The 27,305-nt window shown below is 50.0% G+C and overlaps 1 protein-coding gene and 2 long non-coding RNA genes across 17 annotated transcripts in view; 1 reads left to right on the top strand and 2 right to left on the bottom strand.

Annotated features, from left to right (window-relative positions):
• Nucleotides 1–27,305, bottom strand: part of RNF144A (ring finger protein 144A) — a 164,868-nt gene that overhangs the window by 25,660 nt on the left and 111,903 nt on the right. The window contains exon 11 of one of the 15 annotated variants that reach the window (XM_078445032.2): nucleotides 15,185–19,395. The exons of the other annotated variants lie outside the window; for them this stretch is intronic. Within the exon in view, the coding sequence (XP_078301158.2) occupies nucleotides 19,264–19,395 (132 nt within the window). The 3' untranslated portion in view covers nucleotides 15,185–19,263. Of the gene's footprint in view, nucleotides 1–15,184; nucleotides 19,396–27,305 lie in introns of those variants that run through there. 15 annotated transcript variants of the gene reach the window in all.
• LOC132688680 (uncharacterized) lies at nucleotides 929–10,013 on the bottom strand. The gene is made up of 2 exons (XR_013554823.2): nucleotides 1,864–10,013; nucleotides 929–1,168 (listed from the first exon to the last, which is right to left on the bottom strand). It is a non-coding gene; the product is annotated as an uncharacterized LOC132688680 (long non-coding RNA).
• LOC145715350 (uncharacterized) lies at nucleotides 13,919–15,270 on the top strand. Its single transcript, XR_014137384.1, has 2 exons — nucleotides 13,919–14,124; nucleotides 14,741–15,270. It is a non-coding gene; the product is annotated as an uncharacterized LOC145715350 (long non-coding RNA).

Here is a 27,305-nt window from a genome sequence, read left to right as displayed (position 1 = left end):
CTGGAGGGGATCAAGGCATCCAGCAGGACCACATCGCCTCCGAGGCCCTGGATAGAACCTGGCCTCTTCCAGCTTCTGGGGCTGCTGGCCACCCTGGTGCTCCCTGGCTTGTGACGACAGAACTCCAGTCTCCGCCTCTGTTTTCATGTGGTATTGTGTGTGTGTGTGTGTGTGTGTGTGTGTGTGTGTCTAAGTTTCCTCATTTTATAAAGACACCAGTCATGCTGTATCAGGGCCGTCCCTAATCCAGAATGACCCCATCTTAATTTGATTACATCTGCAACAAGTCTATTTCTTTTTTTTTTTTTTAAGTTTATTTTGAGACAGAGAGAGAGAGCATATGCGCACACAAGTGGGGGAGGGGCAGAGAGAGAAGGAGAGAATCCCAAGCAGGCTCCGCACTGTCAGCACAGAGCCCGACGAGGGGCTCGAACTCACGAACTGTGAGATCATGACCTGCGCCAAAACCAAGAGTCAGACACTTAACCAACTGAGCCACCCAGGCGCCCCCTGCAACAACCCTATTTCTAAATAAGGTCACTGGTAGCATGGGTTAGGATTTTCACATTTCCTTTTTGGGGACATAATTCAATCCACGCAGGTTCAGACACTATTTGGAAGCTATTTCCCTCACCTGGTCTTCATTCAAAAAGCTCCCTTTTTAGACTTCTTGTGGTGGTCATTTTGCAACATATGTAAATATTAAATCACTACGTTGCACACCTGAAATTCATATAATATTATATGTCAATAATAGCTCAATCAAAAAAAAAAAAAAAAAAGCTCCCTGTTACTGTCCATGCAGTGGTCTTCATCACTCCATTCTTCTGGAAGTCTCCTAAAGTACCCAAACCCAGTCCCTTTGACACCATTATTAAGTGACATTATTTTAGCACTTCCAGGCACAGGAAAAAGACAACTCAGAACCTTGAGGAGAAGACCCAGAACTGTTGAGAACGAAGCTGTTTCTGTCACTCAAGGCACAAATTCTAAAATATTTCAGGGAGTTCATCTCCAGGATGGTAAGAAACTTCTATCAGACCAGCGAGAACTGTGTCTTCACCACTGTGTGGGTCGATCACTTTCTGCAGAAGTTTCCTGGGGACAAGCGGGGGTCTGATTTCTCATCCACCTGAACACGAATCCCCTGCCCTCATCCCTCCGAGATCTGGGAAGAGGAGCAAGAGAAAACTTGCTGACAATCTGTAATTATTTACAAGGGCTAGAGACTCTGACAGTGACAGAACAGGACAGAGAGAGACAGAGACGAAGGGAGACGGGCGCAGAGAGACACGGATGTACGGAATGAGAGAAAAGTAGCAAGTGACAGAGAAAGAGAAAGAAAGAAACAGAAGCAGATGGGAGAGAGTACTGGAAAGAAAAGAGAGTACAGGAGGTACTCAGGAGGGTACACAGGTATCACTGGAACGACGTCATGAAGGGAAAAGAAAACCCGGGTAGAAAAAAGTCCTACCAAGTAGTATGCCGGGGCCCAAGCATGCTTTCAAACTAGGACTCATTTGTTGCTGTCAGTGTGGCACGACCCTGCTATCCATCCATTGTGACCCGCCAGCCCCCGCCAGGGCTCCTGGGGGCTGAGGCAGACCTCCCCGTGGGCCCTGGGCCCGTGCACAGCAGACATGGGCAGTGGGTGGGGGGCTCCAGGTGCGCTGGGCTGCGCCCAACAGCGGTCCCCACAGCCCCTCGCCCGCCACATCCAGCTGGGCCAGCCCCACACGAAATCGGGGGCTGTGGGGCCGACTGAACTGGACTGCTTTCCCCGCGGGCTACTACTGACCTAGGGCAGACGGACCCACCCCCCAGCTCCCAGGTTCCTCAGCTGGAAGACGGAGCGGTAACTACCTCCCAGGGTCGCTGTCGGGATGAGGTGCTGGCGTGTGCAGAGCACGGGCCCAGGGGCTGCAGCGTGGGAAATGCTGGTTAACCTCCACTTTCCCATCCGTAGTGACTTCAGTGTCCCTATTGGTGACAGGCCTCTGCCAGCCCCTGGGGTCCCAAAGTCTCCACGCCCACCTTAAGTTTCATCAGCGGGAGGCTGCTGTGATGTCACCACTCCACGATGCTGCCCTCCGGGAGCTGGCTATACCTTCTCATTGTCCCTTCCTCTAGTCCCTCACAGCTGGCGGCCGGGACACTCACTACACCTCTATCCCCGTGGTGCCTGCGGGCACTCTGAGTCTGGCTTTTCTTGTCTGCCTGGCAACCTCCAGCCCAGGCTGCCATTTTGGAATGCCCCCTCTCCAGTCTTGATGGCCTCAACCTTGACTAACATGTCAACACTCGGAATCATCACGATCTCTCTCATTTCTTATCCTTGTTTGTTGTTTCTGATGGTAACACCACCCTCCAGGCCTCCTTTCCCCCATAGTGTCTGAAGCCTGTCATCAGAACCCACCATCATTTTCATGACTAAATTTCTCTTTGGCATCACCTAAATTATTTACCTTTCCTGTTTTAGTTTCCTTGTCTTTCTGTAAAAATTATGGTAAGAACGCTTAACAGGACATCTACCCGCTTAACAAATTTCTGCATGTGCGTTACGTTTTTCTGGACCCTTCGTGTGCTGTCGTCCAACAGGTCTCTCGAGCTTGTTCATCCTGCCTGGCTGAAATTTGATGCCTGTTAGTTAGTAAACCCCCTTCCTCCTTCCCCTTAGGCCCCAGCAACCACTACTCCACCCTTCCAGGCTGTGAATTTGACTACGACAGATACCTCGTACGCGTGGAATCAGACCGTGTTCATTTTCTGTGGCTGGCTTATTTCAACAAGCGTAATGTCCTCAAGGTCCCTCCATGTCGTCACAGGTGGCAGGACTGCCATGTTTAAGGCTGATTGGTGTGTTTAGACCATTGTATGTATTTACCTGTTCTCCATTCCCCTGCAGGTGCACACTTGGGTTGTATCCATATCCTGAGTATTGTGAAGAACTCTGCCATGAACACCGAAGTGTTCATCTCTCTTGGAGATCCCAATCTCAACTCTTTGGGATAAACTTCCGGAAGGGGGTTTGCTGGATCTTATGGTAGTTCTAGTTTTCATTCTTTGAGGAACCTCCCTCCTATTTTCCACAGTGGCTGCTCCGTTTCACGTTCCCACCAGCAGGGCTTGAGGGTTCTGTCTTCTCCATGGTCTTGTTAATGCTCGTTGTCTTGTTTTTGTTTCTTTGTTTGTTTTGATAACAGCCATCCCGACAGGTGTAAGGTGATATCTCCTTGCAGTTTTGATGTGTATTTTCCTGATGATTAGCGACGTTGAGCATTTTTTCACTTACCAGTTGGTCCTTAGGTTTAAAATGTGGGGTAAGAGCACCTGGGTGATTCAGTCAGTAGAGCATAAGACTCTTAATCTCTGGGTCGTGAGTTTGAGCCCCACACTGGATGTAGAGATATGGAGTTTACTTAAAAAATAAAATAAAATGTGGGGTAAACGATCGAGCTCTCAGGGATGGCACAGAAATTAGACATATGGACACTACTGATTTATCCCCGACTCCCCACACCCATCCTGCTATTGAGGGACCTGCTCTCCTGGCCCTGTTGGTTCTCAGTGGTCAAACGAGAGTAGCCATTCGATGACTGTCCAGGCCCCCGGCTTCAGTCGATTCAGCCTGAGGAAGGCACTTGATCAACTCCTTCCAACTAGAGTTCTTCCCCAGGAATTGGCATTTGGAACTGAGGGATGCCCACATCAACTTAAGTCCTCTTTGAAGAGTGAATGTAAGCAGTTGTTGCCAGGAAATTGATGTGTGAGGAACCGATAAAGTTAGCCTTCAGGAAGGAGGAGAGGTCAATGCAAGAAGATGGAGAGAAGACTGAGTTCACTACAAAGACCACAGCTTTTTTCCATCCCAATAGATTTCCTGTACACCTGCCTGTATCCTTGTCATGAATCCATCTGCCTTCTTCTTGCGTGCTTAAAATAGCTTGATGTGATCCCTGTAGCCCAAAGAGCCTGAACTAATACACCATGAACAGGGGGCACTGTTTTCTAAGAGGGCTGCCCCTGGGAACCAATTCTGTTCCCCCATGATTAGGTGAGTGCCTTTGGACCGAATACTTCATTTCTAAGTCTCCTGTGCTCAATTACAAGGTAGAAATGAGACCACCAAAGTCACAGTGTTGTTGAGAGTTTTAAAGAAGAAAAGGCGCCTTCTAAAACACTAAGCGCCATGTTGGGAACAGGTTAAACCCCCAGGGAATGTTAGCTTCTCTACCATTATTGTTGTTACAGCCAAGCAAAGTCACAGACGTGTAACAAGCATGTTAAACGCAATAGCTGTTTATATTTACCACAAGCTGGCGTCCGTGACTCTGCTCTCATACAATCTTTTCTTTGGGATCACGAACGCTCTCCTTATGGCTCTAAATAACAGATACTTTCAGAAAGAGCTAACCTGAATTTTATGCAGCATGAGACACTAGACCATTCCTTCCTTTTGGAAATGGTTTATTCTCCACTCCTATTTTCTCCCTCTACCTTGCAGACAACTTCTCCTGAGCCTTCCTTCTACAGGTAGCTCTTCTTCTGCCCGTGCTTTAAAGTTAATTCCCTGCCTTGGGCCTCTTCTCCTTTGGCAACTCTCTCTCTCATCCCTCTTTGGCTCCCATATCCTTACCGTCCACTTGTATAACAATGCTCCAAAATTAATATCCCACCCTGAATACTTACCTAAGTGTTATTCTCATATATCCACCTGTCCTTCGAACACACCCACTGGGTGCTCAGCCTGTCCATAGCTAAACCAACAATTTCCCTCCCATCTCCATCCTGTTTCTCCCCCATAGTCACTACCCCAGGGCACTCTACACATTTATTCAAAGTCTCAAGCCAAAAACAGGGAGCTGCTGACTTCTCCCTGTCATCTCCACAACTCTGCACCCAAGGAACTGCCAAGTGATGTTCCTTACGAACATCACTAAATACAACCTCTATTCTCCAACCCAACTGGCCTTGGTCAGGACCTTCATCATCTCGCCGCTGAACTCCTGCCACAGCCAGGTTTGTGCTCCCAAATCTAGTGTCGGCATTCACCCGGGACTAAACTGCAAAGCCGATCGTGCCCCAGACCTGCCTACAACTTAACCTGAGGATAAACATCAAACTTGAGCTCTTCCGTCTCTACTCAGGGCTCAGACCACAAATATTTCCAGCCGAGTTGCTGTCGTTGTTTTGTTGTATTTTTGTTCCTCCTAAAGAAGGGTCTCAAGAAAGGAGAGGAGCTACACAGGCACTTACTGGACACTGTTCCATCTGTAGCGTTACCACCCCCACTATGCTGCAGGGGCAGAAGTTGCATATCTGAGCTGGTGAAGAAGCAGTGAAGCCAGTGATCGGTCTGTACCACAATCAGTCTGACCCGAGGACAGAATTCACTTCTCAGTGAGCAGAGATACGGAGAGAGAAACTGCATACGTGTCTCTAACGTCTCCTCTGGCCCATATCACTCAACACCGTGCACCCTGGAACCAATGGTGAGCAAACCTCATTTATCTCACTCCCCTCCAGAGATGCCCGCCATCTATTTTAACTTGGGACAATGATGTCCTTCCCACTATGGATGCTATGCCTTGTGACCTTTCCTTGAGACGGAAGGCCTCCTTTCTATCCCTCTTTTCTCGAGTGTTCCGAATCATTGCTAAGAACACAGCAGTGACTGGCACCCGCATGTCCTCCCTCTGTCCATGTCAAAATCCAAGTCAAAGTCAAAATGAAATAGGTTCGAGCCTAGACTACCAGCGTGGGTGCCTGTATCTGCTCTTTCTCTGACCTCTGCCCAGGCCAGGCTGAGGACAACAGCAGGAAATAAGAGGCCACACAAAGCACAGCCGAGTCCATCCAACTGCCCCAGCTGAGGTAAGGGACACAGGACAGGCCCCAGCCTTGACCCGGAGAACCACGTACCCAGCTGACCCGGAGCTAATCCCAGGGGCCTGGGTGAGCTCTGCGGAGGCTGGAAGAAGTGTCCACACCACCACTCGATGCATGGGCAGTAGTAAATGTAAATGTTCATGGTTTTCAGCCGCTAAATTTGGGTGGGGATGATTAATTATCAGTAGCACACTGATACGCTCCTGCCTCTTTTATCTGGAGTAAAATGGGGGAAAATGCCTACCATATAAAATAGATGACTTATACTACATATGATACTTGAAAGGTAAAGCCTGTCGAGTAATAGGTCTACAGCACAGAGTGAGCATTCCTGCATATTAACTTCTGAGACTCTAGAACTGTTTCTCATTCTCGTGTTGGGTAATTTGAAGAGCTGCGATATCCTTACCACAAGTAAGCGTGAGATGTCATTCTAGGCCTCAGCATTTGGCCTAAATCGTGAATGCCAAAGAATGGGTGTGCTAACAGTCAGCAAAATTGAACAGCAGGAGACTTATTCCTGAGCTGTGCCCTCCCTGAACTGGCTGCCTGGGGATGGAATTCTGCCCTGACCCATGGAAATGTGCGCAGATGGGGACAGGAGACAAGCAGTTCTCCGGGAAAGCTTTGGTTGATGTTAGTCTTCTGCCCATCCGGGAAGAAAAAGCCATCAGAAACCTCACCACGGGGCTTAGCTCCAGCATGTTCCCTCGGAATATGATTAATCACTCTCTAAATAATACAAGTCTTCCAGGAACAATAGAAGGCAGCGACTACAGAATACTCATAAATATTCAACTGAAGCCTGGTGGAAATGTTATACTCCCAACAGGGTTCTATGCTGACATTGGAAGTCAGACCCCAAGTCAGACCCACAAAACCATGCAGAAAAATATTTACATAAGCAAGCTCAGTGTGGGCTACGTTATGCTTTTGCCTGGACACTGGGAATGAATTTGGACCTGATGATGAAGCTCCGGTCTGAGTGCCAGCAGCCTATTTATGTCTGTGACCCACTTTCATGTTGTTGGGGGTGAACAGAGTAGGGCTACTGGGGCCACTGTATTAGCAGAGCCCAGGTCATCGAAGTATTGTTTTATTTGCCTTTTGATTCTGTGGTGTCCATTCGCCCTTCTAGAAATCATTTGCTACCCAACCCCTAGACACTAGGAAAGATAAAGTGTAGACTCAGGCCCTATGTTCTCTCAAGGAAAGTGCATTCCACAAAGGAATACAGACTCATAAATGTGTCACTGTAATTGATCTCAAGTGTCAACCTGGTGACTAGACCGAACGGTAGGGGGCTGCAAGAGGAAGGAGGGGCCGCGGACGCTGGTCTCAGAAGGTGAGACAGGGTGGTGGCCAGATCTGCAGGTAAGTCTTCACAGAGGATGGGACGTGAGCGGGTCTCTAGGAGGAGATGAGAATTTGCAGGTGAGAAGACGGGGCAGGAGATTCCATGCGTCTCTGCTGTGGTCTGGGACAGTGAAGGCCTGGGTGGTGATGGTTAGGGAGCATAAGCTGGAAAAATCGGAGCTAAATCTGGAACAGGAATTTGGAGACCCAGAAAAATACAGTGGCCTTTCCCTCCATCTCATCGTTGGTGAATTCTGGCTGCAGTTTGGGCGAGAGAGGACGACTCGGAGGGCACTGGGCTATGAGGCTGGCTGACTCCTTTGGAATCTGATGGGAACAAAAGAAGCACCAGCCCTGCAGGCTGCCGCGAGCTTCGAGAATGGGCTGGCGGTTGCCTGGACATTCGTGCATTTGGACCTGAGCCCTGTTGTCTTTGTCAACGTCCTCCTGGCTACTGATGTCTCTCTGAGAAAGCAGAGTGCCAGCAAAATCCAGCCAGAAACCTCACAGTTAAAAAAAAGCAAAACATTAGAATCAGATCTCAGACCTTCCAAAGTTCTGAAGAAAGTACCAAACAGGACAAAAGACAGAAGAGAAAACCGTGCGAGAGAAGCACAAAGGCAAGTGTGTGGGAGACGAGGAAGCATGGCCGGTGGGGCTCCATGGATTCTGTCTAGAAAGCCCTTGTTGTGAACCTTATCCTGACGGGCTGCCGCTAGAATGGGCGATACTTCAAAACACTCCTGTGTCCAAAATCAGCATTTAAGCGCCACTTTCCCCTGCCAACAATTTCAGGTCCTGAACACCGCGTCTGCAATCGTGACACCAGGCTTTCGGCAGATTCGGAGAGCCACAAAGTAGCACTGCATTTTTTTTTTCTGCCTCCAGCACCCTTTTCGCTCAAGAAAATGAACTTTTAAACAATTCCTATTAAGCAATCCACTCAGGGAGCTTCTCTGCAACCCCCCCACCCACGACCCCTGTGATTGGCTTAGGGTTTCTCCCTCACCCCTGCCGACTTTGACTTGGGCTAAGTTCCAGGGTAACAAAGCACCGGGTGGGAAAGCTTGGGGTTCTCAGTAGTCAGCATCTCCTGAGAATTGATGGAGATTTCCGTTTGACTCCTGACCCCTGGTTACTGGCACCAACACCGACTGAGGTATCTGCCTCCACTTGGCCCCCAGGCCTCTGTCTACAAGAACCACCCTGCATTTCTACCAGAAGTTTTGTTTTCCCCTGCGTCTTTGGTGCACTCACTCTACCCAGAAACCTCAGTATAGACACCACACTGTTGCCCGACTCCAACAGCGCTGGGCTGGCGGTGGTGGCAAACACAGAGGACCAGAGAGCAAGAAACACTGAAAACTAAAACCTTAGGTTAATAGTACAACAGTGTCCTAGTTCATCCATGGCAACTCTCACCAGGCCTCATTGGGTCTCCTCTACCCACTCAGGTTCTTTTTTTTTTTTTTAATATTTATTTATTTTTGAGAGAGTGTGTGTGTGCATGTGTGCAAGTGGGGAAGGGGCAGAGGTGGGGGGCAGGGAAAGAGGATCTGAAGTGGGTTCTGTGCTGACGGTAGACAGCCGGACGCGGGGCTCGAACTCACGAACCGCAAGATCATGATCTGAAGTCGGATGCTCAACCTACTGAGCCACCCAGCACCACCCCCCTCCTTTAAGTTCTTCATAAAGGGACATCTAGACACAACAGGCATGTCCAGGGAGCGTAGAGAAGGGAGCATGCATACAGCACCACAGAGATGCCGTCCAAGAAATACAGGATGTGGGAGCCCTCTGTAGGAAACACGGCTCCCTCTTTCACAAAAAAATATCGTAAGGAAAAAAATCTGAGGGAAGAGAAAGCTGCAGAGTCAAACACATGTAGATATGCCCAACCACAATGTTTGGACCTTTCTGAGATTCTGATTAAAACCAACTAATGCAAAATCTGTGGAATAACAGGGGAAACGTAAACACCGATTAGAGATTTGGGATATCAAGTAATAATAGCTGATTTTTTAGATACGATAGTAGTAGCAGACTTATAATTAGTAGTCCTTATCCTTTAGACACACGCAGGGGCACCTGGGTGGCTCAGTCAGTTGGGCATCTGACTCTTGACTTCTGCTCAGATCCCAGGGTCATGGGATCAAACCCCATGTAGCACTCTGCACCGAGCGTGAAACCAGCTTGAGATTCTTTCTCTCTCTCTTTGCCCCTCTCCCTGCTTGCTCTCTATAAAATAAAAGAAAAAAAAATTTTAAGGAAAAAAAAAAAGAAATAACCTGGAGAAGTGTTTAAACATTGATAAGATATCTGATATTTACTTCAAAATATAAAGGCTGAAGAAAGTCAGTAAGATATGGAGAAAACCAGAGTTTCTGGCCATGATCTGATGATAGTTGAACATAGATGTTGAATTCATACGGGTTCCTCATATTGTTCTATATCATTTTGTATATGCTTGAAGTTTTCCATAATACAAAGCTAAAAATAATCAGTCTGATAACAGCTTTGTCTTCGTACTTTCCCTATACACACCCTCTTGTTTTACAACTGGCCTCCATAGCTTGTGCTGTTGTGTTATCCTCTGCCTGGAGCACCCTTGTCTTGATTCTTAATTTTCTTCTCTTTCCTCCATTTCTGACCCAATCCCTACTCCAGTTGGCTCTTCGAGTCTTCATGTGGTGGCCACCTCACCTATCACGCTGATTCATCTTTGCACCTTAAATATCTAGCACGGTGCCTGGCACACCGTTGATACCTACATTTTTTTTTTTTTTTTTTTAATTTTTTTTTAACGTTTATTTATTTTTGAGACAGAGAGAGACAGAGCATGAACAGGGGAGGGGCAGAGAGAGAGGGAGACACAGAATCGGAAGCAGGCTCCAGGCTCTGAGCCATCAGCCCAGAGCCTGACGCGGGGCTCGAACCCACGGACCGCGAGATCGTGACCTGAGCTGAAGTCGGACGCTTAACCGACTGAGCCACCCAGGTGCCCCTACCTACATTAAAAAGTAGACTGTTATTTTCGTCTCTTCAGTGTTGTGGGGATTAAGTCACATGTGTCCACTGACAAGTATCGGCTTACGTTTGCTCTTCCGGGAAGATGTCTAAGGGAAAATGTACCATGATTCTTTTCAGTTCTTACCTATGCACCCCCTGGGATTATCCTGGAGTTCACAGGACTATGTAAAATACATCCAGGAGAGCCTGGGTGGCTCAGTCGGTTAAGCGTCCAACTCTTGATTGTGGCTCAGGTCATGACCTCATGGTTCATGGGATCGAGCCCCACATCGGGCTTTGCGCTGACAGCGTGGAGCCTGATTGGGATTCTTTCTCTCTCCCTCTTTCTCTGCCCTTCCCCCCCACCTCTCAAAAATAAAGAAACTTTAAAAAAATTAAAATATATTCAGGTTGATGGAGGGCAACTAGAACTTGATAATTCTAAGACTGTTAGTAAGATAACTCCAATCTCCATAGGAAGAATGGAGCCACTCTATAGTAATTACACACAAAAAGAAAATAGTAACTTCCCCATCCATTATGGTCATGCCATCAACAGAGTCCACAGAATGGAGGTTATCTTCACTATTTGGCAAATAAACTTGGCGATCAGAGAACACGCTTGTCCAAGTTCATTCAGCTAATGAACGGAGAATGAGATCTAGCTCTTGTGATTCCCTGACGCCCTGGGGCCTCTATAACACTTGCCAGAGGGCCACCCAACTCCTGTTCCTCCAGATCAGAAAGCCCTTCCTCACTAAGCTGTCCCTAAATCTTGCTTCTGGAATGAACCACGGAGCACTCACTCCGCAAATATTAGATCTTCAGTGTGCATCAGGTGCTGTGCTGGAAGTGGAGCTAGACAGGTCAAGAGAAAACGGGCTGGCTGTCAGCTTCGAACGTATTGCAGATAGATTTAACACAAGCCATTGTGTCACCGTCTCCAATAAGGGATATAGAGAGCTCCGTGTGTCACAAAGACAAAGCTTGATGGTTTTAACCCTCGACCTGGCCACAGTTAAGGCTGTAACGTACTTCTCGAAGTCTCCCTTCTCACCTCCAGCTGATGAATGAGCCATTTCTTTGATAATCCAGACTGGTGAGAGCTCTCAGGGGTCAGACCGTGCAGTCCTGGGCAGGGAACGTGAGGCATCTCAGCACATGAAGCTCCAGAGAAGAGCTCCGAAGGGAGCTTGCCCACATGCCGCACCAGGCAAACGGTCGGGGAGCTTCTGGTGTACACGGGGATTATGGTTCTCAACGCAGTGGATGCAGAAACCGGAGATCTGCAGATGACCAAGCCACCAGTGACTCCAGCAAAGTAGACACTGAAAGCAAGGGAAGAGGGGACCAAGCCAGGTGGGAAAGCCATGCAATCTGAATTATAACAAAATACGCAAAGGCAACTCCCTAACAGGAAGGAAAGGTTGAAGGCTGTGACAGGAAATGCTGCTGAGAGAATACCGAAGGCTGGGGGTGGAAATGGGACAGGGCTGCAGAATTCACTAGAACAACCCAGAAAAGATCTATGAGGCACACGACCCTTAGGTGGAGTGTGCTGAGGAGGGCCAGTGGGCAGGGAGCTACTGTCCCTTGCAGGCCTGTGTCTGCCTCGCCCTCTGCCTGTCCAGTGTGCATTTTTTTTTACAGGTGTATTTTGCTTGCGTTTTGCAAAGCAGAAGTTCGCTTTGTTGTAACTGTCCTTGTTTTCCGCCCTCGGCATTGTCTGCTTCTCCTAATTTGTAGTAACTCCCCATCTAGTATCACCTGCATGTTTCATTACGTGCTGATTGCTCCTGTCATGAATAAAAACATTAAATGATTATTTAATATCCATTCTGCACTGACAACCAATCAGTTGTGCAGAATAGAGAAACAGGTTACACTCTAAACGTGCCCCATTCCTCCTGCCCCTGAAAACTTCTCAAGCAACTGAGTGTGGGTAAGTTTTTGCCCTTTCCCCTTCGTGGACCAAAAGGATTATTTTTTCAGGATCCTGGGTGTCAGGTGGAACCAGAAAACAAAATCTCCAGAGATCCTCTCTCCCCAGAGGGACATAACATTACCTAATTAGTCCTTTCTTGTCTATTGCTTTTGTTTTTAAGAACTTATATCCTGGGTGTCTGGATGGCTCAGTCGGTTAAGTGTCCAACTTCAGCTCAGGTCATGATCAGGCGGCGCATGAGTTCGAGCCCCGCGTCGGGCTCTGTGCCGACAGCTCAGAGCCTGGAGCCCGCTTCAGAGTCTGTGTCTCCCTCTCCCTCTCTGCCCCTCCCATGCTTATGCTCTGTCTCGGTCTCCCAAAAATGAATAAACGTCAAAAGAAAATAAAAGATTTAAAAGAATTTATGTCCTGCCAAGGTTCCCATCCTCTCATGTAGGACAGTGGCTTGTAAACCCCACCAGACCTTGAGCCCCGCGAGGATGGGGGCGAGGAAGCTTTGCATCTTTTGGTGTCCTTGTTACTGGTGATTTCCGCAGAGCAGGTGTCTGGCATCCATCGTTTCATCCATCTCCTGCGCATTCATACTTAATCTTCAGCTAAAGTGAATCTCTTCCAGAATGAGCTGAGTGGCCTTTGCCAACATCTGCTTCTGTGGTTTCCAATTTCATCCAGGATCTTATTTTTATTCCAGTTCACACCTTGGGGAATGTCGATTTCCAAGGTGATCCTGTCCTGGGAAGTACTTTGCTGTCCTGGGAGAACAGTCTGGAAAAATCCTCATGGTGCTGTTAATGCCCCTTGATCCTAGCAAGGCTGCCCTATTCTCACGTCTCTGAAACCCCTTCTGAAGACAGGTTCCCTTGGTCACCACTGGTCCCTGCCCTTGAAGTGCTCACATCCCGAGTTTTCTTTCTACACGCCGTGGGGCGGGGCCTCTGCTCCACAGTCCACCAGTCACTATTACCGGGAAGAGTCAACAAGAAAACACCACGTGAGGACGACAGAGATTGGGGCAACACATCCACCAGGCCAGGAAGGTGAAGGACCGCCCCCAAGTGACACCTGCACACCCTGAGCTCAACTCGGAATAACCTTCCCTGCCCACGTGCTGCCCATCGGTGCGGCCCCACCTCTGGCGCCTGGTAATCTGGGTCCCTCTGAGTCTTTAATGTTGGCAAACATCACCACTGAGGCATTCTGGGAGGGAAACAGATCATGTGCCTATAGATACAACATGCATACAGATTTACCTGCTCAAAATTGTTTCTCAGCAAGAGCATTCTCTGGGGCTATTCCTGCCTTCCAGATTTGCTCAAAGAATCAAAGTCCAACCAGAGTGCGGAAGCCCTGTTTCGGGGAGGGGAGCTTCAGCAACAGGGGCTTCTGGACCCCAGCTGGGCAACCCCTCACCTTTTGTTCTTGTCTGTCTCCTCTGACTGGCCTCGCCAGGGCGGGACCGTCCACCCGTGGACCATACTCCCTATTATAGGCTGCACTGTGTCCCCAAGAAGGATGCTGGGAATCCTGACCCCCAAGACCTGTGATTGTGACCTTACTTGGAATTGGGTCTCTGAAGATGATCGAGTCAGGATGAGGTCATAGTGGACTAGGGCAGGCCTGAATCCGATGACTGGTGTCCTCATAAAGAGGAAAGGTGGACACAGACAGACACACACACACACACACACACACACACACACAGGAAAACACCATGTGAGGATGACAGCCTGGGGCAGTGCATCTACAAGGCAAGGGAGGTGAAGGAGTGCCAGCAAAGCACGAGAGGCCAGGGAGACAGGCTGGGAAGACATCCCAGCCCAACGGTCCTCAAAAGGAAGCAACGCTGGTGACACGCTGATCGCAGACTTGCAGCCTCCGAAACCACGAGGGAATAAACTTCTGTTGCTTAAGCCCCCCAGTCTCTGGTAATCTGCACGGCAGCCCAATACCCACTCCCCACAGCTTTAGAGCTCAGTTCCCGGGCTCCACGCACTGGGCCCTCTGAGGTCGGACACTTGGGTAACTGGTACCCCGATGGGCCGGATGGACCAACTTCCTGGACTGGCCACTCCCTTGAACGCTCCCGCCCCGAGTTTTGCTTAGCTGACGCCTACTCATCTGCAAGGCCGCACACGGCATCTTCCCATCAGCCTCCTCTGACCCGCCACCCTCGCCGGGTGCGGTGCATACGTATGCCCTCCACGTAGCACTTGCCACACCTTATTCTCGTCACCGAACGGCAGACCTGCCTCCCCTCCAGACTAGGAGCTCCCAGTGACTAGGAATAGTGTCTTGGGTGCCAGCAAATCACCAGTTAACAAAATACACCCCCTCTGATCGGCACCTTAAGCTTCTAAGGATGGTTTTTAAAATGTAACCACAATACAGGGAACAGTCCCCCATTCTTGGCCTGCTGCTTCACGTTAGTAAGTAAGGTATATATTCTCCCACAAAGTTTAAATGCAGCAAATGAAAATCAAAGTGAGTTACCAGAGTCACTATGAAGACAAGCAGAATCTGTATTTATTCTTTTCCTAGCAGGAAAAGGATGCTCATGGATTGTTACGACACTGCCCACAAATCTTGACAGGCTTGTAAATATTCGTCTTGGGCACGGAAGCAGCCAACAGGGAGATGCTTTCTGATGCTGCGTCACTGGACCGGAACCACAAGGAGGAGAGGGGAATGTGTGGCCACTTACCCGGCAACTCAGATCAGTTTGGCACCAGGAGCTGTGAACACTCCCAACGGAGAAAACCTCAGAAGAGGAAAGCGGTGACGGGAGCCCACCCCCCGACCCGCCCTCACTCCCGCCTCCAATCGTCGTGTTTTCAACCTGTGGGCCAGGAGTCAACGAAGAATGTACAAAAGATGGAGCCAGACCGGATTTACAAAAGTAACCTGTATTCCAGCCAAAATCTCTTTAAAAAGAAAAATCCCTTTTCTAAAGGGGGGGGGGGGGGAGACAAACTATGTAAGACACAATACATTTAAAATATGTATTGAAATTACAAATCAAGCTTTTCCATGTGATTCCAAAGTACAAAACACAACATTAAAAGGCATTCAAACAGCTCTTTTATACATCACAGTGTTAGTGGCACAAGATGCACTGACATGTCAAAAACGAGAACCGAACTCTTGTTTTTACCACCGTTGCCAAATACATACTGTCTACGTGTGCATGACCCATTCGTGCATATTTTCTACAAGAGTAAAAATACACCCGTGGTAAAATGAGCAAAGAATGAAGGAAAGGTCAGGCATGTGGCTGGTACTTACCCCTAACCCAAGGCTCCCAGGAGTGTGGAAGACGAGATTATACCAACCGGAGGAAGAAGGGCGCCCGCGGGGCTTTCTCAACCCAAACAGCATGCTCCCCTACTACTGACGCATTAGCGACTATATTTGGGCGCAGGCCCTTCGTTCCATGTGGCATTTTGGGCAATACCAGTCATAACCTCTTCATTTTGTGTATCTTCCTAAGGGCTTGGGTTAATTATAAAGAATAAACAAGCTTTGGTATTTTTTAAAGAGACCTTCACGAAGCTTTAGACATGCAAAATATTTTCCCTTGATGATTTCAGTGTCATATATATATATGTATATACGCACACACACACACATATATATATATGGAGACTTATTAATAAATGAGAATCTGAAAAATATACAAAAAGCCCACCCTGGTTCTTTCCAATCTCCTAATTTTTAAAGACTATCAAGGGAAAATGTCTTCTCCCAATTTTTAAATAACTTTAAACTTTGCAAGCAAGATAGATGAAAAAGATAGACTCATCTTGGAGCAATTTTTAGATCTCTGAGGATCCCTTTCCCCACAGGCCCTGGGCTCTAAAAAGGAACCGGCCTGGTCCTACACACACTGGTTTTTATGGAATAATATTCCATAAAGAGAACTTGTTCCCCTTTGCAGAAGGTGTGAGCGGTGGTGGAGGTCAGTTCCCCGGGCTACGGCCACTCCCACGGGGTGAGGAAGAACTGATACGGACAGCCGGTCATGCTTTCCAAGGATCTGATTATGCTCAGGTCCTGAGTCGATCTCTGCTACGCGAAGATCTACAGTGACTCCTCCTCGGAGGGCGCCGGCCTCTTGTGACCGCTGCAAAGCTCGAAGGCCAGGCTGCAGGGGACATGACAGCCAGACTGACAGACTAGGCATGTCCCGCAAAACCACCCAACGGGGTCAGAGGGACTCGGATGACCCACAGGTCACCCGCACCCTCCAGGGCCACCCCAACTGGACACCGGTTGAGTTAGCCATGACCTGAGGACCTTCTTCCCTCCTCGCCAGGATTTCAAGGCCTCGAAAGGGATAAACATACGTGTGCTTCCAGAACGTCGGCATGAAGACCATCCGTGAAAGGGAATGTCATCTTCAGTTAAGACAAGCTATGCCATGTAACAGCCCACCACCAAGTGCAGAACTCCCCAGGTTTCACCAGGGAGTGAGGGCAAGGTTAAAATCCAAGACGCGGGCCATCTTCCCAGGCTCCGTTTACATTTTACATCAGGCATGGTTAGTACTGCACCCCCGTGAACAATGGGGTTGGCGTTCCCTACTGAAATAAAAGCGTCACACGGAAGAAATGCAAGTTTATATAAGGATCCCATTGTAATCCTGCTGGTATCTTCCCAAGGAACAGACGATTTTAGCTGTGTAACTACAAAATCAAACTGAGGCATGCTTGGTGCAAAAACTCGGGAGCAAGCAGGTGCCAGTGTGGCTGCGGCTGGCCCGAGAATCTTCATGGTCCCTACCTGGGTCGACCCACGTGCTTGTGAAACGTGTCAGGGGTGAAGGCACAAGGATGGTGGGGGGCTACGAATGTGCAGGGCCTGCTTACAGATTTCTCCGGGACAGACGAACAGCCCAAGCCGCTAGGAATAGAGACCTGAGCTCTAGCCCAGGGAACGCATCCTTTCCAAAGGCTCCCGTTCTACCTCGGAGGAGAGGGGCACGACCGCGGGGACTTGTGCCGTGTGCAACAGGACAGGGATGGGGTGAGGCCTGCCCCCTCCTGGATCAAAATGCAAACAGGGCCGCAAGCCGGCCGCCTCTGACAGGCATTTTAAAGGGTGCCACTAGACAAGTGCATTCACTGATCCCAGCCTGGGCCACCGACTCGAGCCTCAGGACTCACTGAGCGTGACCTCTCCAGAAAGCCACCTACCACAAGGCCCTGTCGCAACAGTTCCGGCGACGGAGACTCACTGCCCAGGCTCCATTGAAAAGACAGTCTCAGGCATGTTCTTATTTTGTTACTGAGTAAGAATTCAGCTGCGGTCATAAGGAGAATGTTCTGAATATGATTTTGACACAGACTAGCTTCCTAATGGCTTCAGTTTCATAAAGATAATAAATACTACAGGTGAAGAGTGAGGTGACGCTGTTCCTTCTAACCTAGCAAATGTTAAGAAACAAAGAAGTGTCTACACGGGGAAGGAAAGCAGGACCCGAGGCCAACACAGAAAGGTAGAATCAAACACACAAAAAACCCGCCACGTTTTACAAATGTGCTCACAATAAGCAAACACGTCAGATTTTCCGTTTCACTCCTTTGTGGAATGTGTAATAAGTTTTAAAAAGTTCCGCGATAATAAATCGACAACAATTGCCTTTCTGTTATTTCAGAGGCCCCCAAGTTCAATGTAATCGGTTTGCTCCTTAAAAGCACAGGTGGCCTCAAAGGCCATAGGAGAGCCAACTCTCTGTAAAGATGCGCTCTCTGCGTTTTAAACTCAACGGATAGAGCAACGTGTGTCTTAGTCATCCGCGCGTTCTGCTGCCATGGTAACAGTCACACGCGGCCTAGGAGAGACCGAGTGGTAAAACCCCCTAAGTGAAAGGGAAGGTGTTTTCAGCGGGGCAAAATGGTTAGCAACGGGACTCGGAACTCTGTAAGGTAACAGGATTTCTCCAAAATAACTTAAGTCATTTAAACAACTGAAAATCAGGAAGCTTGTCCCCCAGGCCCCAGGGGAGTGCTCCAGTCCTGCCAGGAAGCCCTGCCTAAGAGGATCAATAGCACTATTCGCTCCTTACTGTCTGCGCGAGGAGGCTGGGGCAAGCAGCCAAAACATACTGATTCTCCGCAGAGCCATGCCCGAGTCAAACATTTGGTTTCCAAAGACATTACAAAATATCTGCTCATACCTGGATGAGAAGAGATAAGCCCCATGAGCTGAGCTGAATCACCAAAGAGAGAAAAAACAAAAGGAAAATCTAGTGATGAAGATACTCCTTTAAACACGTCAGTATCGTCAAAGAAACGCAACAATAGAGAAAGCGCGTTTCTAACAGCACACCGCTTACGGTGTTCAAAACGTCGTCACAGGTTTCAAGAAAAACACAAAGAGCGCATAAGGCTTTCTAAATCTCCTGAAAAGTGGCCGAGCCAGAAAAGTCATTTGAACAGTAACTTCTTAAAATGCACATTTCAAGAAAGGCATAGGATGGTTTAGATGCACCTTGTTGATTTTTCACTACTCAGTTGGAAAAACAAAAAGACACCTTCTAAAAAGGATTTTACTAAATGCCATTAGTAATAAAAACAGTTGTCATAAACAGAGTGCTTTTCTCAAGTCAGAATTATTGGATTCTGCCTGAAGTGAGTTGTAATCCTTAAAAGACTCCTTCTCTCAAAAACATGGCACCATCAGGACGCCAAGGAGGAGACGGACAGCATTTTGCACAAGAAGGTCTCTGAAGCAGCCACCAGACACTCCTAGTCTATCGCCACTGGGAGAAAACTGCCCGGGGTGCCTTGCACAGCGCCTCCCTCGTCAAGTCGGCAGAGACCGATCGTGCGGGGACGCACCCTACCCGCTGCAGCCTGCCTTCCCCACGCCCAGGTGACTGCACCCGGGGCCTCGGCAAGCGCTCTGACACCAGTCCCTGAAATCACGGCATCCAGCGTGACACTGTGAAGCTCTATGGGGCACATAAGGCAAGAAAGATGTTTAGTGAGGGGGGCGGCGGGGTGGGGTGGGGGCGGGCCACGCTTCCCGGAGGCAGGGGTCTCATTCCAGCATCGCGCCTTCCTCTAGGTGGGTAGTGGGTCATCGTCACCTTTACTGCACTTGCACTTGCAGCAAAGTACAAACGGAGTGGCCAAGAGCAGGAAAGGCGAGGCCACCAACAGCAGGAGCCCAAATCCAGCAAAAATGCCCACGACCTGCAAGAAGGAAACATAGGAGCAGAGGGTAAGGTGGCTAGTCTGTAGGTTCCATGACTGAAATATAAACCACACAACCATCTGTCCTCCCATCATCTACTCATCTGTCATTCATTTATGCATCTACCCAGCCACCCATCTACCATCTAGCCATTCATCCATCACCCATCCATCCACCCATCCATCTACCCATCCTGCATCTACTACTCATCTACCCACCCATCCATTCATCCATCCACCCAACCCATCTTTCCGCTCAGCCATCCATCCATCAAACGATCACCCATCACCCATCCTATCCCCCCATCCACCCATCATCCACCCACCATCTACCCATCCGTCATCCATTTATCCATCCACCCAACCCACTTATCCACTCAGCCATCCATCCATACCTACATATATCAAACGATCACCCATCACCCATCCTATCCCCCCATCCACCCATCATCCACCCACCATCTACCCATCCGTCATCCATTTATCCATCCACCCAACCCACTTATCCACTCAGCCATCCATCCATACCTACATATATCAAACGATCACCCATCACCCATCCTATCCCCCCATCCACCCATCATCCACCCACCATCTACCCATCCGTCATCCATTTATCCATCCACCCAACCCACTTATCCACTCAGCCATCCATCCATACCTACATATATCAAACGATCATCCATCACCTATCCTATCCCCCATCCACCTATCATTCTATCCTTTATCCATCTACTCATCCATCCATGGATCCATTTGTCCACCTATCCATCAGTACTTGCTTCCTCTCACATCCCCTGCCCTTTCATTTCTTTTTCTTCCTCTCCCTTTCCTCTTCCACCTACTTCCACGTAAGGACCCAAACTACCATCCATTGATACACCCAGTTAACAAACAAGTCTCCCCTGAGCCACTGTATGAGGTCTTACAAATACAGAGACACATCAGATCATGGCCCTTGAGGAGCACCAGTTCAGTGGAAAGAGACTGAGACTTCATCAACTGACAACAATACATTTTAAAGAAACTGCCATCAGGCTCCAGGTATAAAGGGAGTCCAAGGGTCAGACACCTGCATTTGCTAATGGGAAGGAAGGCTGCCAGTGGGACATGCCCGAGATTACAAAGATAAGGAGGTGGTTAGCGTACAGGAAAGACTAGGATAAGACGGGAGAACTTGAGAAAAGGAACCAGACCTGTGTTACTCCCAGAGTTTAAAACCCAGCACTGCTTTTAAAACTGACTGTTACAGGTTCTGACTTTGTTTTATAACACATGCTTATGCCTCGGTATGAGCAGGTGCCAAGAGGAATAAGCCTCAAATGTAGACACGTTGTCATCTAAGTCAGACAGTGTAGCTGGTCAGGAAAGCAGGGTGTTCCTATTTTGACAGCCTCCAACATTCGCCACCCCCCTCCCCCCCCATCCCCCACCCCAAGCAGGGGACAATGCAGAACTGAAACCTGATGACAGCGTCACAATGCCACCTAGTGTTCACAATGATAAATACATGACCGGTCCGGGCACTCTGTGCTAATTCTGACTTTTCCGTGTTCCCTCCTCTCTGCGCCTCATTTTTCTCAAATACAAAATAAACACGTGAGATGAAAAGAACTCTAAAGGTCATTATAAGCTCTGAAAGAGGATACCAGGCTATAGCACTCCAACTGCGTCAAAGAAAGGAACCTTCACTTAGATTTCTGCCTGAAAACCGTCACACATGCATCGCACTGCATTTATAAATTATACTGCAAATGCTAGGAAGCCATGCTTTCTGCCCAGTTGGCGAAGTCCATTTGTCTGAACATAATGTCGACGGTGGAATTATGAGATGTGAAACCAGATCAGGCTTTGTTAAAATCACGTGCATGCTGATATTTTAGAAAATATGAAAACACCCAGAAAGCTGTTGCTTGGAAGGCCCCGGAGCCATCTCCACTACTTGGAACACACCGTCCATCCCAAAGAAGGGACACTCTGCGATCGGAAACACATCAAAATCCTTGACCAAATGCTCACCTTCCTGGCCAATGACACATCCTAGTTTCCACCCCGTTTATCCTGCCTCTTGCTTCGCGTGCCAGGTAGTAAGCAAGGTTAGCCACCCAGTCTCCTGCGGATCAGTGATGGGATGCAGAACTGCCAGAAGGAAAGCAGCTACCAGTGACGAATCAGACAGGATGCAAATATCACAAAACAGAAGTAATCAGTGAGCGTGTTATAAACGTGTGAGAGGCACTAGATTGTATACTACAGGTGATACAGATGAGTAAACAGTTCAGGCTCTGGAGGGACTCACAGCAGAACGCGGCGTTGTTCATCCTGGCAAACTCTGAGACTTAAAGGTACAGCTTCTCGGGCCACCTGGGTGGCTCCGTCAGTTGAGCTGCCGACTTTGGCTCAGGTCACGATCTCACAGTTAGTGAGTTCGAGACCCACATATGGCTCTGTGCTGACAGCTCAGAGCCTGGAGCCTGCTTCCGAGTCTGTGTCTCCCTCTCTCTCTACCTCTCCCCTGCTCATGCTGTCTCTCTCTCAAAAATAAATAAACATTAAAAACATTTTTTTAGGGGCGCCTGGGTGGTTCAGTCGGTTAAGCGTCCAACTTCAGCTCAGGTCATGATCTCACGGTCTGTGGATTCGAGCCCCGCGTTGGGCTCTCTGCTGACAGCTCAGAGCCTGGAGCCTGCTTCAGATTCTGTGTCTCCCTCTCTCTGCTCCTCCCCTCTTTGCACTCTGTCTCTCCCTCTTTCAAAAATAAACATTAAAAAAAATATTTTTTCAAATTTTTTTAGGGGTGCCTGGGTGGCTCAGTCGGTCGAGCGTCCGACTTTGGCTCAGGACATGATCTCACAGTTTATGAGTTCGAGCCCCATGTCAGGCTCTGTGCTGACAGTTCAGAGCCTGGAGCCTGCTTTGGATTCCCTCTCTGCACCTCCCCCATTCATTCCCTGTCTCTGAAAAATAAATAAATGTTAAAGAAAATTTAAAAAAAATTTTTAAAGTATGGCTTCTCAAATTCAGACTGTATCTTCAGAGTATAACATAGGTTCTGTGACCCGTATAAGCCTCTGTGCACAGACCAGTGCATCTCCTGTACCAAACATGCAACAGACATTTAGGAGACTGACCCAGATGAACAGAAACTGGTACATTTTGAATCCTCTCCTCCAGAGAGTTCTACAAACCACACTCCAGCACTTAGGAACTATATGCCAAAATCAAAGATGCAATAAGGTGAATGTATGGAACCCCTTTAATTCTCTGACACTTGGCATTTGAACATGACATCGAGGCCCACCCAGCACACCACACGCTAGAGAGGCTGGGAGAGGCTGGGACAATGACAGGAATAAGGGACCGAGGGCTGTGGTCGCTCACATGTCTCCTCCCAATTCTCCCTGCAGTGCCATCACGGGGGGCAGCTTGAAACAGCCAGGATGGGAGTGTTTACACCACAGGAAGCAAACACCCCCTGCCAGGTAGGCTGCTGTTAAATGACTATCAAGCGGGTGGACGCGTGCCCTTGAGGCAGGGGAAGCCACAAGGTAAGGGTGGGGGCTGTGTGGAGTCTAGCTAGGTGACGGCTCCGCTCTCTCCTGCCCACCCTTTGTAACAGCTCCTCATTTCTCCGCTTAATGAATATCTGTTGTTCTGAACTGTGCGGTGCAGGGCGATTTGTTCTCTGAAAGACGGGGCCCAGCAGGAGGGCAGGCAGCCGCAAGCAGTGACAAAGGGCTGAAGAGTTCTGGGCAGAAACAGATTCGAGACTCAGAAAACAGGTGCTGGGAAGTTCAGGGTGGCTTCCTTAGGGACGTGGCAGGGCCAGCAGGTGTGAGCCAGGTGTGCACGGGCTGAGGCATCAGGAAGAGAGAATTTCTGGCCGGCTGTAGGAGGGTACAGGTGGAAACAGGAAACACAGACGTGTGCAGGCAGGACATCCGGGCGGGGTCCGGCAAGGCCAGAACGGAGAGCTCGGGATCCCTGCTCGCAAGTTGAGCACTCATCTCGTTGAGAAACCAAGGGGGTAAGTTCCAGGGGCTTTGTGGAGGACGGGTCCACAGTAGGGAAGATGGAGCTAGGAGCCTACAGGACTCACAGCAGGCCGGGCAGGTGGGAGGGAGGACAGTGACCAGAAGAGGCACAGACGCAGAGGGTGTTCAGAAGGCAAAATCAGCAAGACCTGAAGGCCTCCAAGAACCGTGCACTCAGTTCTGGCTTGAGGGGGATGGACGTGCCATCTTGGTAACGAGAAGAACAGTGAGCTCCGTTTGGACGTTCTGAGTCTGGGAGACCCGCGGGCACCCACATGGAGATATGGAGGAGGCAGTGGGGACGTGAATCTTGGGCTCTGCGGAGAAGCCAGCAGATTTCAGGACCATTAGCCCCGAGATGTTCAAACGAGTGACTGTCTCCCAGGGACGGAGCACAGTGAGCAAGGGAATGAAGCCATCCCACCACCCGTGTGCAGAAGAGAAGGCCATCTCAAAGGCCACCATAACCATGCACCACAGACGGGGCCCAAACACTGGACATCTGTCTTTCTTCCACAGTCCTCGGGGGCAAGAAGCCTGAGACCCAGGTGTGGGCAGGGCTGGTTTCTCCCGAGGCCTCTCTCTGGGCTCACAGACGGCCGTCCCTCTGTGCTCGTCTGTGTCCCCATCTCTTCTTATAGGGACACTAGTCATACTGGATTGGGGCCCACCCAACAGCCCCACTGTAACTTCATCGGCTCTCTGAGGGTCCATCTCCAGATACGGTCATGTTCTGAGACATCTGGGCTTAGACTGCAACACGGGAATTCTCGGGGCGCCCACCCCAGCCCCTGACAAGGAAGAGCATCAGGACTGTGGGATTTTAGTCCATGTGCTGCTGAAGTGAGCACAGGATTGTAGGAGAATCAGAAGGAACTCGGTGTCAGGAGACCCCGAGTGGAGAGGGAGGAGGGCGGGTAGGAGTGGGGGCAGAAGCAGGTGGCAGGGGACAGATGCACTGATTCTCCCACCTCCCTCCAGGTCTGCAAGCTGGGAGGGGCACACGGGAGACTCAGATCCCTTGGCACGGGCTCGGGGTGGCCCCCAAAGGGCTGCCTGCATCCTCTAGACAGACGTCTCCTCGATTCCCTCTCTTCATCTCCTGGCTCCGGAGGGTTCCGGGTGCACCCACGTTCCACCTCCGCACCGTGGGCTCAGGGGACCCAGACAGTGTGTTCCACGGGGAGGAGGGCCGGCCACAGCCGGGTGAACAGACACATTTCCACGAGCACAGGGCAGGGGTGCCGCCGGGGAAAGCAGACAGGGAGGGACGTGGGAGTGGGGTTCAGGGAACAGAATAGAAACACACTGGCTGGAGGGGAGCAAGCCCCTGAGGAAGTGGGGGGTCCAGGTCACTGGGGCCTTTCATCTGAGGGCCATGGAGGCCAGCAGAGCACTTCCCACAATGGAGGGGGCTTGGAGGGAAAACCTAAGTTCTGCCCATACACGTCCTGTGTGAAATGTCCACTAGGCACCCACGTGGGGACAGCGAGCGGCATGAGATGCCTCTGCTGGGAGGTCAATGGGGCTGCGACACGGGCAGGGCCACGTGGTCACAGGAGAGGCAGGGAGCACACCAGGAGGGCTCCTTGTTGTCACAAGGGCTGGTCCCACCTCCCTACAAACACAGGATGAGGAAGTCATTTCGGCCCCTAGATTACAGTCCAGCCCAGTGCTCTCATTTCACCAGTGCAAAATCTGTGGCCAAAGGCGATTCGAACGGTCTCGAAATTTGTTTAAGACAGAAGGGACCGGGCATCCTGGGTAAGTACAGGAGACAGTGCGTGTCTCTCTCACTGAGCTCTGGAAAAGTAAAGTACTGGTAGGACAGGGCCCTGCATGAGGCTCCCAGGACAGGGGTGTCTGTGGAACAGGACTCCCACCCGTCAGCCTGGACTCAGAGGGCGTCAGCGGCACGCCTGCACGCACACACATGAACGCAGAGACCGGCCATCAGCTGGCTATTAAACACCATCCTGTGGCTAAAAGTGAGCTCTCCCGGGGCGTCTGGGTGGCTCAGCAGGTTGAGCATCCAACTGTGACTCAGCTCATGATCTCACGGTTCGTGGGTTCAAGCCCTGCGGCAGGCTCTGGGCTGACGGCTCGGAGCCTGGAGGCCTGCTTGGGGTCCTCTGTCCTCTCTCTCTGCCCCTCCCCTGATCGTTCTCTCCCTGTCTCAAAAATAAACATTTAAAAATAAATTAATAAGTAAGTAAAAGTGAGCTCTCCCTTCACTGTGAGGTGTCCCTGAGCACGAAGATGGTGACGCTTCCCTGCTCAGAGGGGAAGGAGGAGCCCGTGTAGAGAGGGCCCTCCTCCCCCGTCAGGTGCTGGCGTCCCAAGGAAGTAGCCAAGGAAGTAGTCCCAAGGAAGTCGTGCAGAGGAAAGGCACACGATGGCCGAGTTCGGGGCCAGCACTAGCAAAGGCACCGCAGTGCACAGCAACCCTGTGTAAAGTGACGAGCGGGGGCCGAGGGCAGAGCACAGCTGTCCACCCCCGGCTGCTCACACCCAGGCCTCCGCAGCTTAGTAAGGAGCAGGCCACGTCTCCACCCCTGCAGCCACAGCCGACACCACCCCGCTCCTCCTTCCTGTGTGCAAAAGTGCCGTCCCGCAAGGAGAGCCTGCCGAACGAAATCAAAACAAGGACGTCGCTCGGGACAAAACGGAATTGTATAAAACCTCTACGTGACAAAGACGCGTTTTTCCATTCATCTGGCAGAACACTAGGTAAAACGTGTTTGGCATCTAATGTTTTCACTCCCACCACAATATTGAGGGCAGCCTGCAATCGTCACAAGGAAGCACGCCACAATTCTCACAAACGATCTCTTAAAATAATGTTACCGAACTTCCTATCGAAAGGCAGGAAACGCAAAGGAGCAGGAACCTTGTCCAGCAAGAGATTACACTGGGCTTTCAACCACAGCCCCTACACACAGGAGTCACAGGGCACTGCCTTCAGGGCCGTGTTTGCAGTACTGCGGAGGTCTGTGTCGGGCGAGGCCCCAAGCGGCCGACAGAGAGGCACTTCCCTAAGGAGCTGAGGAAGCCAACCCCGGGCAGAAGCTCCAAGAGACATCTGTGTGCCTCAGGGCAGCACCTGACCCGTCTGGGGGATGGTGAAGCAGTCTGGGGGTCAAGACCAGAACTTTAGTAAACAGAACACATCGAGCAGGTAGGATACATACGTGGGTGTGTGCAAGTACTTGACGGGTTGAAGGGCGCTGTGTGTTTCCACCTACAGGTCTCAGTCAAGTTAAAACTCTAAAGCCATTGTTCAGAATGCGCTACGGCCTGGGTATGTGATAGGCGGGGGACCGGAGCAGGTGGGGCTGGAGTAAGACCCTGGTCCTGAGGGACCAGGAATGCCAGGATGAGAAGTCTTCAGGTTGTATCCCATCTGTGCATTCTACTCTGCTGCTCTTAAGCCTGCTGTGGCTCCCTAGTGCCACAGTTTTTAAGTCAAAGCATGACACTGGGGGTCTTCTCCAGGCTCAATCACTACTCTGCCCCAGCTTCCCATCCGCTGCACTGAACCTCCAGGCACCCCCATCCTGTCCCCAGGGTCACATTCTGGGCCCCTGTTTCATGGCCCCACACGCCACAAGTCTTTTCTGCAGCCTCCCATTTCAGAAACTTTATGGTTAGAATTCTTTGCCCCGCTTTCCATAGTTTTCCTCAAATCTTCCAGCCTAAATAATCAACGAGAAATACTTCTGTGCTTCTCACATCTCCCTCCGCCTTGCAGTCCTATGAGCTCCTGAAACATGCTTGATCGATGTCTGCTGGGCTTCCCTCAAAGTGCTGCAGGGAGGCCACATGGGTCAGCCCTGCATAGCACAGAGGACAGACAAGGTGGCAGGAGAGACGGGA

Source organism: Panthera onca, chromosome A3 (assembly GCF_046562875.1).
Source record: "Panthera onca isolate mPanOnc1 chromosome A3, mPanOnc1 haplotype 2, whole genome shotgun sequence".
Taxonomy (NCBI): domain Eukaryota; kingdom Metazoa; phylum Chordata; class Mammalia; order Carnivora; family Felidae; genus Panthera; species Panthera onca.
This window is presented reverse-complemented; position numbering and strand designations above follow the sequence as displayed.